General features: G+C 37.7%; 1 protein-coding gene across 1 annotated transcript in view; it reads left to right on the forward strand.

Annotated features, from left to right (window-relative positions):
• LOC150086500 (dynein axonemal heavy chain 3-like) overlaps positions 1-15,797 on the forward strand; it is a 544,757-nt gene that overhangs the window by 310,773 nt on the left and 218,187 nt on the right. Inside the window, exon 49 of the mRNA XM_090372184.1 lies at positions 7,758-7,885. Within this exon, the coding sequence (XP_090228310.1) occupies positions 7,758-7,885 (128 nt within the window). The remainder of the gene's footprint in view (positions 1-7,757; positions 7,886-15,797) is intronic.

The raw sequence follows: 15,797 nt of genomic DNA on the forward strand, positions 1-15,797 counted from the left end.
TTTCAACTTTGTATTTGACTTTATACTTTTATGGCAAAAGAGGCATTACTTATGGAATATGCCATTAGTTAGCAGTGGCATATGATGCAAGAAAGTAAGCTTACACAGCAGCAGCAAAAAAAAAAAAAAAAAACCTTCCCATTTCACCTATCCATTTGTTCCAAAAGTTTGTCCAGTTTTCCTTGAATCTATTTAAGCTGTCCACTTCCACAATGACAGATGGAAGTTTGTTCTAGCAATCAACAACTTGCTGGCTAAAGGAAAATTTCTGCATATCTGTTCTTCAACCAGCCTTCCTCAATTTGAATTCCCCCCCCCTCAAGGGTATAATCTGAGAAAGTGGAAGAATCCCATCAGCAATGAGCTTGCTCAATCCATTCAAAGCCTTATACATACCAATAAGATTACTTCGCAGGTGCCTAGTCTCCAGATGCTGAAATTTTCAGAACTTAAACCTTTCTTGGTAAGAGCACCCATTTGTTCCCCTCACCAATCTCATTGCCCTTCTCTATACTCATTCTAGCAGCTCTACATGCTTCCTAAAATGAGGCCTCCAGACATGTATTCACCCAGGGTGTGGCCTGACCATTGCCTTATGCAAAGGGATAATCACATCTTTATCGCTGCTAGCAAAGTTCCTGTATATCATTGACAAAACCCCATGAGTTGCTCTGACAGCCTGTCTGCACTGCTCTGAAAACTTCATATCTGACTGCACAATTACCACATCTTTTTCCTTTTCTGATACCCCAAGTGTAGCAGTGCACAGTTGGTAAGTTATTTTTGGGTTACTGCTACCCATATACAGTACCTTACATTTGTCAATGATAAAATACATTTGCCATCTCTCAGCCCATCTGCCTAACTTTTCTAGATCCTGTTGCAATAGCATACTCTCATTACTGTAATTAACCAGCCTGCCAATCTTTTAATCATGTGCAAACTTGGACATTAAGCCTGATATGCCTTCATCAGTATCATTGATAAATATAGAAAACAACAATGTGCCCAACACTCTAATGTTATTTGTGGAGTCGGCGAAGGCAAAGAAAGCCTGCACGAGAACAACGAGAAACGTCGGATAACTTATGCGAAAAATGAGTTTGCCGATACAGCACTCCAGCGCTGCTCACTCGGTAAACAGACGGTAGGTGTTATCAGTCTGGAGCAAAGTCGAGAACGATATACTGATTGACAGGTAGGCGTGGCAAATGACGTGCTGATTGGTGCGCGAACACAACACACGATAACATCGGTTTAGTATCACTGTAGCTACTGGTGAAAAAAGGTCGTTACCTCCACTTGAATCCCATGGGAGCTTGAACCTCTCCCGAAATGGAGGTGGTAACCTAACCTTTTTTCTTTAGAATCATGAGTGGACTAGCACATAAATTGTTTATTAATAAAATATTAATTTTTTATTACTGTACTTTTATTTTTAAAGACACTCATGCGGATACACACGTATCATAACGTCGATCAGCACCTTAATAGCTATTCAATATATATATACAAAGAATCTTTCTTTCTTTTTCTATTATTTCCCAACCTAACATTTAAGTTTAGGTCACAAAATACAAGGAAACCTTTTCTTTTATTTCCTAACCTACCATTTAAGCTCAGGTTATGAAATACAACGAAAAACAAAGAAACCTTTTCCTTTTTTTGTAAACAAACCTAAATCAATAATACAGTAAAAGCACTCATCAACTCCAAAAATCTGCTTTTAATAATGAGAAAAAAAAAAACACAATGAAGAAAATAAAAATGAACAAAACGAAACTTTCTCAGAAAAAAAATTCATGAGTACAAATCATACAGTTGGACCTGAATAACTATTCACAATTTGAGTAAAAATATTGTGAAAAGTATCTTCATAATTTTTCCTATAAATTTTACGGCACATATATTCATTAATGTGACCCATCAACATATGTTTACAGCTGCCATTTACTCCTTTAGTTACACTTTTTAGTTTCTTCCACTGGGCTGGATATTATTCGTATGTGCTCCTGTATGTGAATCTACAAAATGTTCCTTGTGTTTCACCATTAAATGTTTGTACTTCTTTTTTTCTAAGGCCATAATACGGCTATATGCATGCCATTCATCTGTTATGATGGTAGTATTTTTCTTCACTACTTTTCTAATAATGCGCAAAAGAGTTTTTGCTTTCCGATTTTTTATCATTTCATGAAGACGAATTTAGATTCTCTTTCGAACACTCCAAACACCCATTTCTTCATAGCAGTTAAATTTCGTCCTCTGTGATGTTTTGGTTTTACCAATACAGTTTCGTCTGCTTCTACAGTTTTCCCCAATCCACCCAACTTAATGGTTTTTTTTATTAACTGCAATGCACAAATATCTCTTAGTTTCTTATAAAACTTAATTGCTATCACTTTCGAAATTTCCAGATGGAATGCTGTCTTAGTTACTGGCGTGCACATTGACCAAAAGTATATAATGTACATTATCTTTTTCAATGAAACTTTTGTATTTTCCATAAAACTATGTTTCAATAAAGAAACTCGTGAAGAACATTTTTTGCAACACCGCAACTTTCCACATGACTCTGTTCGTGATTCAATTAGTTGAAAATAATCATTGCACTTATAAAAGTACAATTTCGGTCTTATCAATTTAGTTTTCATCAAAAAATCAAGCAACGTTTTATTTTCCTTACAAATTTCTTCCATCTTTAAAAGATTCATCGCTACTATTACCTGTTCACCGTTCATTACAAAACTATTATGCACCGTTCTTTACTGGTAAATACACATCATAATGCCAACCAATGACTACACAGTAGCTTGTCATCTGTCACGCCCACCACCAATCATTTCATCGTTTGCCACGGCCTACCTGTCAATCAATATATCCTTCTCAATTTCTGCTCCAGACCGAGCAGCGCTAGCTAGAGTGCCGTATCAGGAAGCTAATTTTCCGCGTAAGTTATCTGACATTTCTCGTCGTTCTCGTGCAGGCTTTCTTTACCCAAGCCATTGAGTCTTCTGGGGGGGCTGCACTAATAACATTAGTCCACGATGAGCAATGTCTATTTATTACTACTCTCTGTCTTATCCCACTCAACCATCCCTTTATCCATAGCAGCCAATTTGTACAGCAGTCTTTTATGTGTAACAGTATCAAAAGCTTTCCTGAAATCCAAGAATATCATATCATACTTATGTGGCCACAGTTCCTCTGTGACCACATCATAGTATCATTCAAATAGGGCAAACAAGGATTTCCTTTCCCTTAACAAAGCCATGCTGTATGAAGTAAAATTGCAGCATTATCTAGATGATCATGCATTTCTTCTTTTTCCAGTGACTTCCTTATTTTCTCTGCAACAGAAGTTAAATTAATAGGTCTATAATTGCTCATGTCACCCTTTAATCCCCCTTTTGGTGCCTCCGTAGCCAGGTGGGCAGGAGCGGCAGTGTGTAGCACACACTTCTTGATTAGACTGAGGTTCGAGCCCATCACCACCAAATACGGAGGATGCGGAAAGGTCAGGGAATGACCATCGCATATCCCCGGAGCAATATGGCTTTAGTTGCTAATGCTCCTAAAAACCAAATAACAACAACAACAATCCCCCTTTTGTGAATCGGTGATACATTTGCACATCTCCAGTCTGCAGGGACCTCCCCTAAATCCAAGAATGCTCTCATAATTATGGCTAAGGGTTTCTTACTTCCTTTGCAACTTCCCTTAATATAATTGGATAGGTTCCAACCTATCCAATTATGTTTAGCTTTCACAGTTTGTCTTCCACTTTTCTCTCAGTTATTACAAAATCATTTATCTCCCTGTTAGAGCCAAAGATTTCTCATAATCTGCTTCACCTGCCTGACCTCCTTTGTGACTTGATTACATTCTAGTTTATATTTTCCATAGACCTCTTTGGTGCCTGATAATTTATATGCATCCCATGCACTTTTCTTCTCTGCCACGAGTTTCATTAGTTCATCTCACATCCATTTAGGCTTATACCTTGAAGAGTATTTAGAAGAAGAAGAACTCTTTATTGCATAGAAAACGCACATGCCGTACACAATACCCTTCACGGCTAAAAGCCATGATTAATTCCTTGAACTCTTCCCATTTAGAATTTGTTGATGGTAATATCATCAGTTGGTTGCACTGTATAGAATTTAAAAACTGTCTGGCTGTAGTCCGCAGTCTTTTGGGACCGCAAGTGGCTCGAGAGCTTGCAGATTTGTTCCGCTGAGAACAATACTATTAATAAGGATAGGGGAATACGTATTCATCCCCTCTTTGAGGCAGTGATCCTTGGGCGGGATGAATGATTCTGCCTGGCACACTCCCGAGCCATTTCCGGTTCTGTAACACATGAGGAGAATGTTGCTTGTTTGTTATGTTGTTTGTTATTTGGTTTTTAGGAGCATTAGCAACTGAGGCCATATTGCTCCAGGATATGCGGTGGTCATTCCCTGACCTTTCCGCAACTTCGGTGGTGATGGGCTCGAACCCCGATCTAATCAAGAAGCATGTGCTACGCACTGCTGCTCCTTCCCACCTGGCTACGGAGGCACCGAGAACGTTGCATGTGTTTCTGAACCACGTGAGTAGTGCCGTGAGCCTGCGGGTATTTAAGGGTGTACTGCAAGGTAAAATGTGCTGTTGAAAAAGGAGGTGGATGCCTTTGAAAGCTGCGGTTTTAATGCTTTTATCTGTGCATATTTTATTGTATTTTAACACTTTTATTACTGTATATTTTATTGTATTTTATTGATTTTAACGCTTTTATTACTGTATATTTTATTGTATTTTATTGATTTTAATGCTTTTATTACTGTATAATTTATTGTAAATTGTAAAGTTATTGTAAATAGTATTTATTGTAATTAGTATTTTTACATCATTTTATCTGAGTAATATTAAATTATTTAATTGGTTTTTTGTGTTTATTTTATTTTATTTTATTTTAATTCAACATGCTTTAACACGGTTGGTGTCAATTGCTTAATTCATAATATGAGTATTCCCAACCCCGTAGGCCTATTTGAAGAATTGGCTGTAGTCACCATTTACGAAAGCTGATGGTAGTCACATTTTTAAGTAAATTCCAAATCAGTACCCTGTGATCACAGCCACCTGTACTCACAGAGTGTTTCTCTGCAGATAACAGTTTCTTAATGCATGAATAATCACTGCTGATAATCAGATAATGAGTATTACTCCCTCTGGTTGCCTCTCTAACATGCTGCTGTAGAAAACAGGCATCCAATAATTTCCACAAAAGTTTTGCTACTCTGTGAGTGACCAACCTACAAGTTCCAGTCAGTATCAGGAAAGTTAAAATCCTCATTATAAGACATTCTGAGTTACTGGCCCACTCTATTTCTGTGTACAGATGTTTGTTGTACTCATCAGAATCATTAGGCCTGTAACACACTCCTGCTCTCATTTTTGCTTTCACCGTGAATATGTTATACCAGGCTGACTGCACTGGCCACCTGTATCAACTGCATGAACTGCCTTATATTTTATGTGCTTCTTAACTAAGAGCATAACCCCTCCCTCCAATTCTGTCTATCCTTTCTATATGCGTTGTACTCCCCATATTCAAATTCTACGTTCCTTATATCTGAGTGACACCACATCTCTGAAATCCCAATACTGCATTTAATATCTTGACTGGCACTTCAAATTCATCAAATTTATTTACTATACTCCTAGCATTGGTATACATGTAACTATACATGCACCTGTTCTTATTCTTAGTTACTCTAAAAAGCCCATATGTTTACTTGTTTCATGATGACTTCCAGCAGTTCTCGAAATCCACAGCTCCTTGCTTTCAAGGCAGCTCATTCCTATAGTTAACCAACCTACCTAACACTGTCTCTATAACATCAGCAAATATTCTTGCACCTTTTCTATTTAAGTGTATCCCATCCCTGTAGAAGCAGTATCTCCTGTTAACAAGCATAGAAAATACTGAGAAATTCTACCCAATGAGCCTTGCACAAACTCTCCATGACTGAAGTCACTGACAAGACTCTCATCATGTTCTCCCTGCTATCATGGCTGGGCAGAATTGCAGACACTTTCAAGTATGATCCTAAATTGTGACTTTTTTTTTAACATTGCCCTGTTCTTGTTAAGTAAGTCTGCAGATCTATTCTTAATGTCATTAGTGCCAATGCGTTCAACAATATCATCTTTTGTGCTCTTAAAAGATGATATCTGCTCTACAATTTCATCAGCTTTTGTTCCTGGCAGACATACCCTGTTCCTATTCTGCCATCATTTTTGCATAATATAATTTCAATTTCCCTGACAATAGAGTCATTGACAACAACTACCTCCAATTGGACCAGTGCATTCTGCTTTGGGATTGCTGCTGTGTTGCCTAATGATCAGGTGCAAGCTCTGGCATTGATGAGGGCAGCTGAGAACTCAATAGGTCCCCAATTTAATTCCTTCAAGGGTATCCACCATGTTCTTCAAGCCGTCATAAAGGCCCATCGCTGAGTTGGTGCCTAATATCCTCACACTCCTTACATAAAGCACTTACAAAGACATTCCCTTTGGCAATAGGCACCTCCGTAGCCAGGTGGGCAGGAGTGGTAGTGCGTAGCACACGCTTCTTGATTAGACCGGGGTTCGAGCCCGTGACCACCAAATACAGAGGATGTGGAAAGGTCAGGGAATGACCACCGCATATCCCCAGAGCAATATGGCCTTAGTTGCTAATGCTCTAAAAACCAAATAACAACAACAACCTTTGATAATATCATGTTCCATTCCTTATAGCTCTGCAAACAACACGCAAGTAGTACATCTCGTATAGCTGTAATTCAGAAGACAACTGTCCCTCCTCAGTTCTCCCTAGAACCACTAGCTTGAGCCTTTTGCTTTGCTGCTCTGGTCTGCATCATTATTTTCGTTCAAATTCAGTATAATTAAAAATACTACACTAAACAAATATACCTAATGCAGTAATAGCACATTGCACTGGTCATGCTATGAAGTTTACGTTATTAATTATATATAATTAAATTTTGAATGTTCTTATCGATATACAAATTATACAGCAATAATACTATCATGCTGTCAAGTTTGCATTATATATATATATTAGTCTATACCACTACACTTGAAAGTTACAAGTTAATTATAATATATAATAGAATTATCCAACTAGTGCCAACCTAAGTGATTCAAACTTCAGAGCTACCTATTTACTACAATTAAAAAATTTGAATTCCACTACAACTCACCTATAACTATAACAATGTTGGCAAGATTCAAACAGTACGAAGGTTCTCCCTATATTAAGTAGTAACCCAAAAAATCACTTGCTAAATTAAAAAATAAAATAATGAGCATGACTAGGACTATAAAGCTATTTATAGAGTAAAATTTAATATGACAAATAAGATTAATAAAACAACATAATTCTTCAAAAACTTATCCTTTTGTTAGAGCTGAAAATTCTTTAGTCTTTTGAGAGTCTATTGAGTAGTTCATCAATAGTACTGTAAAAAGACAAAAAATTTTTTTTTGTCAAACATGCCACCATTATACCATTATATGTACAGGAAAATCACTCTTGATTTATGAATTTCAATTTGAGAATCACTTTTGAGGAATGTATGATGTTTGTGAATTGTGGATTATTGTATGAATAGCATTCTGTGTTGTGTTGTAAATATATATCTTTTTAAGATTTTTCCACTTTTCTAGCCATGAATTTAAATAATTTATTAATCTTTCAGTTATCTAAATGAATATAACATGATGAGTAAGGCACCTATGGCACTTGTTATGTTCAAATTTGCTATTGAGCATATTTCCCGTATTAGTCGTGTACTAAAACAAGATAATGGGCATGTCCTTTTAGTGGGTAAGTTTTTCATTTATGTTGATGCTAACATTTTTTTACATAATTTAATAACACCTGTCTTCATAAAAGTTAGCACATAACACAATGTAATGCTGCGAACATACAGTACTTACATCTATTTGTGTATTTTTGCTTCTGCATGTGACAAATTGAAATAAACAATGACCAGATTTCATTCATTTTAATCTACAAATTTTAAAACAATTATGAAGCAGTACCTACAAAGTTTACCAAAGCCAGCACTTAGCGGTTGGCAATGATTGTCATTAAATTTAATAAGAAAATAAAATTAAATGGTATTTAGCAACAAAGAACATATAACTTTTCAAATTAAAATTTAATTTAGTTATTTGCATTATTGAAATTCTGAGCTTCAAATTTTCTGTAATTTCCTTTTTTTTTTCAAGAAGAGAAAAGTTTTTATTTAAATCATTTAATATACCTGTTAGACTAAACTAATTATTTAAATCAGTTTAGTCTAACAATGCCCCTTGTTCTTTTCACAATTACAATGATTGAACTACAGTAAATAATTTCAGATAAGTAGTAGTAGTAGTAGTAGTAGTATGTGATTCAAGAAAGCAAGTGTATGAGCTTATGCAGCATCAGCCAAAAAAAAATCACCCCATTCCCTCCAAATGCCTGTCCAGTTCCTCCTTAAATTAATTTAACCTATCAACTTTCCACAACGACAGATGGAAGTTTGTTCTAGCAATTAACCACCCTCCGGCTAAATGGCTAAAGGAAAATTTCCGCACATCTATTCTACATCTGTCTTTTCTTAATTTGAATTTATGCCCCCTTAGGTTCGTAATCTGAAAAAGTGGAAGGATCCCGTCAGAATTCAGCATACTCAACCCATTCAAGCCCTTATACACCTCAATCACATCACCGCACAGGTGGGCGCCTCCGTAGCCAGGTGGGAAGGAGCAGCAGCGCGTAGCACACGCTTCTTGATTAGACCGGGGTTCGAGCCCATCACCACCAAATACGGAGGATGCAAAAAGGTCAGGGAATGACCAACGCATAAAGGTCAGGGAATGACCGGAACAATATGGCCTTAGTTGCTAATGCTCCTAAAAACTAAATAACAACAACCGTGCAGGTGCCTAGTCTCCAGCCACTGCAATTTGCAGAACTTAAGCCTCTCTCTCTTGGTAAGAGGATCCCTTCATTCCCCTCACCAATCTTGTTGCACTTCTCTGTACACGCTCAAGTAAATCTACATCCTTCCTAAAATGAGGCCTACAGACCCGTACACAGTACTCAAGGCATGGCTTGACCATTGCCTTATACAAAGGAACAATCACTTCCTTTTCCCTGCTAGCAAAATTCCTATATATCATTGACAAAACCCCATGACCTGCCCTGGCACCTTGTCTGCATTGCTCAGAAAACTTCATATCTGACTGCACAATTACTCCCAGGTCTTTTTCATTTTCTACCACTTTAAGTGTAGTACTACACAGTTGGTACGTTTTTCTGGAATTACTTCTACCCATATGCAGTACTTTGCATTTGTCAAGGTTAAACTTCAGTTGCCACTTCTTTAGCCCATCTGCCCAAATTATCTAGATCCTGTTGCAGTAGCACACTGCCATTACTGTCATTAACAACCCTGCCAACCTTTTTATCATCTGCAAACTTCGATACTAAGCCTGATATGCCTTCATCAATATCATTGATAAATATACAAAACAACAGAGGACCCAACACTGAACCCTGTGGGACTTCACTAATAACATTAGTCCACGAAGAGCAGCACCCATTGATTACCACCCTCTGTCTTCTCCCACTCAACCATCCTTTTATCCATTGTAGCAACTTACCCTTGATACCATTCTGCTCCAATTTGTACAACAGTCTTCCATGTGCAACTGTGTCAAAAGCTTTCCAGAAATAAAAATATATGATATCAAAATTATTTTTTATATCCAGTTCTTTTGTAACCACATCATAATATCCAATCAAATTTGTCAGACAAGACTTTCCGTTAACAAACCCATGCTGTGTCTGAATTATTGCTGCAGTCTTTTCTAGATGATCCTGCAATGCATCTTTAACCAGTGACTCCATTATTTTACCAGGAACAGAAGTTAAACTAACTGGTCTGTAATTACTCGTGTCACCCTTCGATCACCCTTTGTGAATTGGGGATACATTTGCACATCTCGAGTCCGTGGGGACCTCCCCTGAGTCCAAGGATGCTCTCGTAATTATGGCTAGGGGTTTGCTTAGTTGCTTTGCTGCCTCCTTTAATATAACTGGATAGATCCCATTCACCCCAGGTGCCTTTCTTATGTTTAATTTCAACAATTTCTCCTCCACATTGCTCTCAGTTATTACAAAATCATTAAGCACCCTGCAACAATTTGATAACCTTCTGGCATTTTCCTTCCTTAATAACTCCTCATGTGTGAATGTAGATGCAAAATACTCATTCAGTTTGTTTGCTAGCTGAGCAGGATCATCGCAGTCAAACCATCGATATCAAGTGGACCAATCAGATTCATCCCCTTCCTTTTAGAGTTTATATAAGTAAAGAAATCTTGCTGTTTTTCTTAGCATCTTTTTCCAAAGATTTCTCGTAATCTGCCTTCACCTGCCTAACCTCCTTTGTGACCTGATTACAGACTAGCTTATATCTGCCATAGGCTTATGAGTCATTTGATAATTTATATGCATCCCATGCATTTTTCTTCTCTGTCACGAGTCTCATTTGATAACCATTTAGGCCTAAACCTTGAACAATATTTCTTAATATGTATGAAACTTTTAGTAGCACCCATAATTAATTCCTTGAATGCTTCCCACTTAGAATTTACTGTTGGTAACAACGTCAGTTGATCCCACTGTACAGAATTTAAAAACTGTCTGAGACCACTGTACTCACCTTTACGAAAGCAAAAACCCTTTCCTTTACCCCCTGATGGTAATTATATCTTTAAGTAAATCCCACATCAGTACACTGTGATTACTGCTACCTAGTGGTTCCTTTATCTACAAATTCTTAATACACGATTGATCACTGCTGATAACCAGATCAAGAGTATTAACCTCTCTGGTTGCCTCTCAAACGTGCTGCTGCAGAAAACAGTCATCCAATAAATCCACAAAAGTCTTACTAGTGTGTGAGTGACCAACCCACAAGTTCCAGTCAATATCTCAAAAGTTAAAATCCCCCATTATAAGACATTCTGATTTACTAGTCCACTCTATTTCTCTGTACAATTGTTCATTGAACTCATTTGAGTCATTAGGCCTATAACACACTCCTACTCTTAATTTTGCTTTCGCTGTGCTTATGTCACACCAAACTGACTCAACAGTGCACTGTTCATCTATATCAACTGAATGCACTTCTTTTGATTTTATGTTTTTCTTAATTAACAGCATAACACCTCCTCCCTTCCTATCCTGTCTATCCTTTCTATACACATTATTTACAGCAATTTCTTCACTATAATTTGTTGTTGTTAGAGGGCGCTGACTCTCTTTAAAAATTACAGCTGTGAATTACAGGCTCCGAAAAAGCGATGTGTTTGCCTTTTTATTTACCTAATTGTTATTTTATATTGTATCTGTGTGACACCACGTCTCTGCTATCCCAACAATATCCGCCTTTGATGTCTTGACCAACGCTTCAAATTCATCAAATTTATTTACTGTACTTCTAGCATTGGTATACATGCAAGTATACATGTACCTATCCTTATTATTAGTTACTCTAACATATCCCATATACCCACCTGTTTCCCGATGACTGCAACCAGTCCCTGAAACCCCTCAGCACCCCTTGCTCCAGGTCGCTACTTATTCTAATAGTCACCTCTGCCTGCGGCTACTTTTAACCTTTTAGTCCATGAATCCCCCAAGCTAGCAGTTTTCCGACCCACCTAACACTGCCTCGATAACATCAGCAAATATTCTTGCACCCTTTCTATTTAAGTGTATGCCATCCCTGTAGAAGTAGTCTTAATAAGCACAGACCACGCTGAAAAAAATTCTACCCCTTGAGCCTTGCACATTCCCTTCAGGGCCGAATTGATTGACAAGGCTCTCATCATGTACTTCCTCCTATCGTGTCTGGGCAGAATTGCAGACACTTTCAAATTTAACCCTGACTCACGACTTTTTTGCAACATTCACCTGTACTTGTTAAGTAAATCTGCAGATCTCCTACTCTTAATATCATTGGTGCCAACATGTACAACAACATTACCTTTTGTGCCCTTTACAATGTCATCAACTTTTGCCCCTGACAGACATACCCTGGTCCTGTTCCATCTATCCTTTTTACATAATATATTCCCCAGCTCCCTGACAATAGTCACCAACAATAACTAGTTCCTTTCGAACCAGCGCATTCTGTCTTGGAGATTGCCGCTGTGTTGCCTGATGCCCAGGAGTGAGCTCTGACATTGAGTTGGGCAGCTGAGAGCTTGACGGGCCCCTCATATTAATTTCTTCGAGGATATCTACCCTACACCTTAAGCTATCATAGACGCCCAGTATGATGCCTAATTTCTAGATACTCTCTGCACCTGCCACACACAAAGACATCCTCCTTGGCTAGATCATGTTCTGTTCCAGAGAGTTCGGCCAACATTTCACAAGTTGCACATTTTTTAAGGCTGTGATGCATTTGAGAATTGCCCCCCCCCAGTTCTCCCCCGAGTCACAGCACTCCTACCACTTTGTGTCCGTTGCTTTGCTGCTCTAGTCTGGGGCATGATATTTTAAATTAATAAGATCAATAAATTTAATTAATTAATTGTCAATACTACGCTATCTAATAGAATCCTAAATGCAGTGATGTGTATTACGCTATATAATTGTACGTTAGAGCTGCCTAGTTACCACAATTAAAAATTTGAATTCCCTACTACTCTATACAAAAACAATTGCTTCAAGATTCAAACGAAATAATGGTTTTACTTATATTATGTAGTAATCTACAAAAACAATTTATCTAAATTAAAAATAACCAGTGTAACAATAACTATAAGACTACATATAAAGTACAATATAAAATAACAATTAGGTAAATAAAAAGGCAAACATTTATCGCTTTTTCGGAGCCTGTAATTCACAGCTGTAATTTTTAAAGAGTCAGCGCCCTCTAACAACAACAAATTATAGTGAAGAAATTGCTGTAAATAACTAACATAAGATAAAAACATATGCTTCAACAGATGTACTGGAAAAGGATATGGGCATAACATTGATTAGAATATACAGGGCTGTAAGTTAGCTGACATTTCATATTTCAAATACAGCTACAAGCTACCCTTTGTAATAAATTGCAAAAACAACGCCATTCTAAATGTTTTATATACTCCAATATACCTCTCGTAAATACATCCGGTACATGTCTGGCAAGCAGGTACACTCCTAAAGATGTTATCTTTTAATTCTTTTCCTGCTTCCTTCTTTTAGCACTAGCATTAGTAGAGGCATATGATGAAAGAAAACAAGCTTATAGCATCAGCCAAAAATAAATAAATAAAAAAATAAAATAAAAAATAAAAACCTTCCAGCCCATCTGCCCAACTCAGCCATTCGCTTCAAAAGCTTGACTAGTTCTGCCTTGAACTTATTTAGGTTGTTGACCTGCACCACGATAGATGGAAGTTTGTTCCAACTATCAACCACCTGCTGGTTAAAGGCAAATTTCTGCACATCTATTCTGCAATTGTCCTTCCACAGTTTGAATTGTCCCCTCAGGTGAGCAATCTGAGCAAGAGGAAGAATCCCATCAGCATTGAGCTGATGGGATTCAGCTTGCTCAAACCATTCAAAGCCTTATACACCTTAATTTGATCACCTTGCAGGTGCCTCATCTCCAGATGCTGCAGTTTGCTGAATTTAAGCCTTTCTTTGTAACAGCAACCCTTTGTTCCATTCAACAATCTCGTTGTCCTTCTCTGTACTTGTTCCAGCAGCTCTATCCTTCCTAAAATGTGGCCTCCAGACCTGTATACAGGCTAATGCTAAAAGCCTAGTAGCCTCCAAGATAAGTTCTTTGAATGCTTCCCATTTTAAATTTCCTGTTGGTAACATCATCAGTTGGTCCCACTGTATAGACTTTAAATACTGTCTCAGACCATCGTAGTTGCCTTTACGAAAGCAAAAACCCTTCCCTTATCCCCTGATGGAAGTTACATCTTTGAGTAAATCCCACTTCAGCACACTGTGATCACTGCCACCTAGTGGTTCCTTTATCTGCAGATTCTTAATGCATGAAGAATCACTACTGATAATCTGATCAAGAGTATTACTCCCTCTATTTGTCTCCCAAACATGCTGATGTAGAAAACAATCATCCAATAAATCCATAAAAGCCTTGCTTGTGTGTGAGTGATCAACCCATAAATTCTAGTCAATATGTGGGAAATTAAAACCCCCATTATAAGACTCTCTGATTTACTTGCCCACACTATTTCTCTGTGCAGTTTCTTATTATACTCATCAGAGTCATTAGGCTATAGCACACTCCTACTCTCAATTTTGATCTCTCAATGCTTATGTCACACCAGACTGACTTGACACTGCACTGTCCAGCGATGTCGACTGGCTTCACTTCCTTGGATTTTATGTGTTTCTGAACTAAAGCATAACCCCTCCTCCCTTCCTATCTTGTCTATCCTTTCTGTACACATTGTACTCCCCAAATTTCAGTTCTGTATTCCTTATATCTGTGTGACACCATGTCTCTGATATCCCAACAATATCTGCCTTTGACATTTTGAGCAATACCTCAAATTCATCAAATTTATTTACCAAACTCCTAGCATTGGTGTACACGCAGGTATACATGCACCTGTTCCTATTCTTAGCTACCCTAACACAACCCTGTGTTTACTTGTACTGGAATGACTCCCAGCAATCTCTGAAATACCCTACTCTCTGAAATACCCTGCATCTTGTTTTCCAGGCTGCTGCTCATTCCAATAGAAGCAATGCGAGAATCACTTTCACCTCTGCCAGTGGCTGCTGTTAATCTATTAGTCCTTGTATCCCCCCAAGCTAGCAGTTTTCCGACCCACCTAACACTGCCTCGATAGCATCAGGAAATATTCTTGCATTCTATTTAAGTATATCCCATCCCTGTAGAAGCAGTCTCTCCTGTTAACAAGTACAGACCAGGCTGAAAAAAATTCTACCTCTTGAGCCTTGCACAATCTTTCCAGGGCCGAATTGATCGACAAGGCTCTCATCATATACTCCCTCCTATCTTGTCTGGCCAGAATTGCAGACACTTTCAAATTCAACCCTAATTCATGGCATTTTTCAACAGTGACCTGTACTTGTTAAGTAATTCCGCCAGTCTCCTACTCTTAGTATCATTAGTGCCAATGTGTACAACAATATCACCTTTTGTGCCCTTAAAAGATGATATCCGCTCTACAACGTCATCAACCTTTAAACTACTTCAATTTGAACTACATTCAATTTGAACTACCAACATCAGTATCATTAATAAATACTAGAAGTAGTGAGGGATATATCATCTAATCCCGAAACCTGTAGTTTGACAAGGGTGCACTCATTACATTACTCCGTGAAGAGCAATGGGCATATGTAGCTGCTCTCTGAATTACTTCCTGCTATTCAGTAATTTGTCCCTAATGCCACATTGCTGCAATTTATACAATAATTGTTCATATAGAACATTGTTAGCAGCTAAGTATATGATGTCATAATGATTGTTTGCTTCCTGCTCACCCATCTGTCCCAATATTCTCTTAATGAAGTATGCTGTGATTCCCTTATAATTCTATGCCTATTCAGGTGATCCTGTATTACATTCTAAAGACTTCATAATGTTTCTGTATTTATAAATAATATTGATGATGGTATATCAAGCTTAATGTCCAAGTTTGAAGATGTGCAAAACATGACCTTCTGT

The sequence above is a fragment of the Mastigoproctus giganteus genome, chromosome 4, assembly GCF_048544385.1.
Source record: "Mastigoproctus giganteus isolate SK-2022 chromosome 4, ASM4854438v1, whole genome shotgun sequence".
Classification (NCBI taxonomy): Eukaryota; Metazoa; Arthropoda; class Arachnida; order Uropygi; family Thelyphonidae; genus Mastigoproctus; species Mastigoproctus giganteus.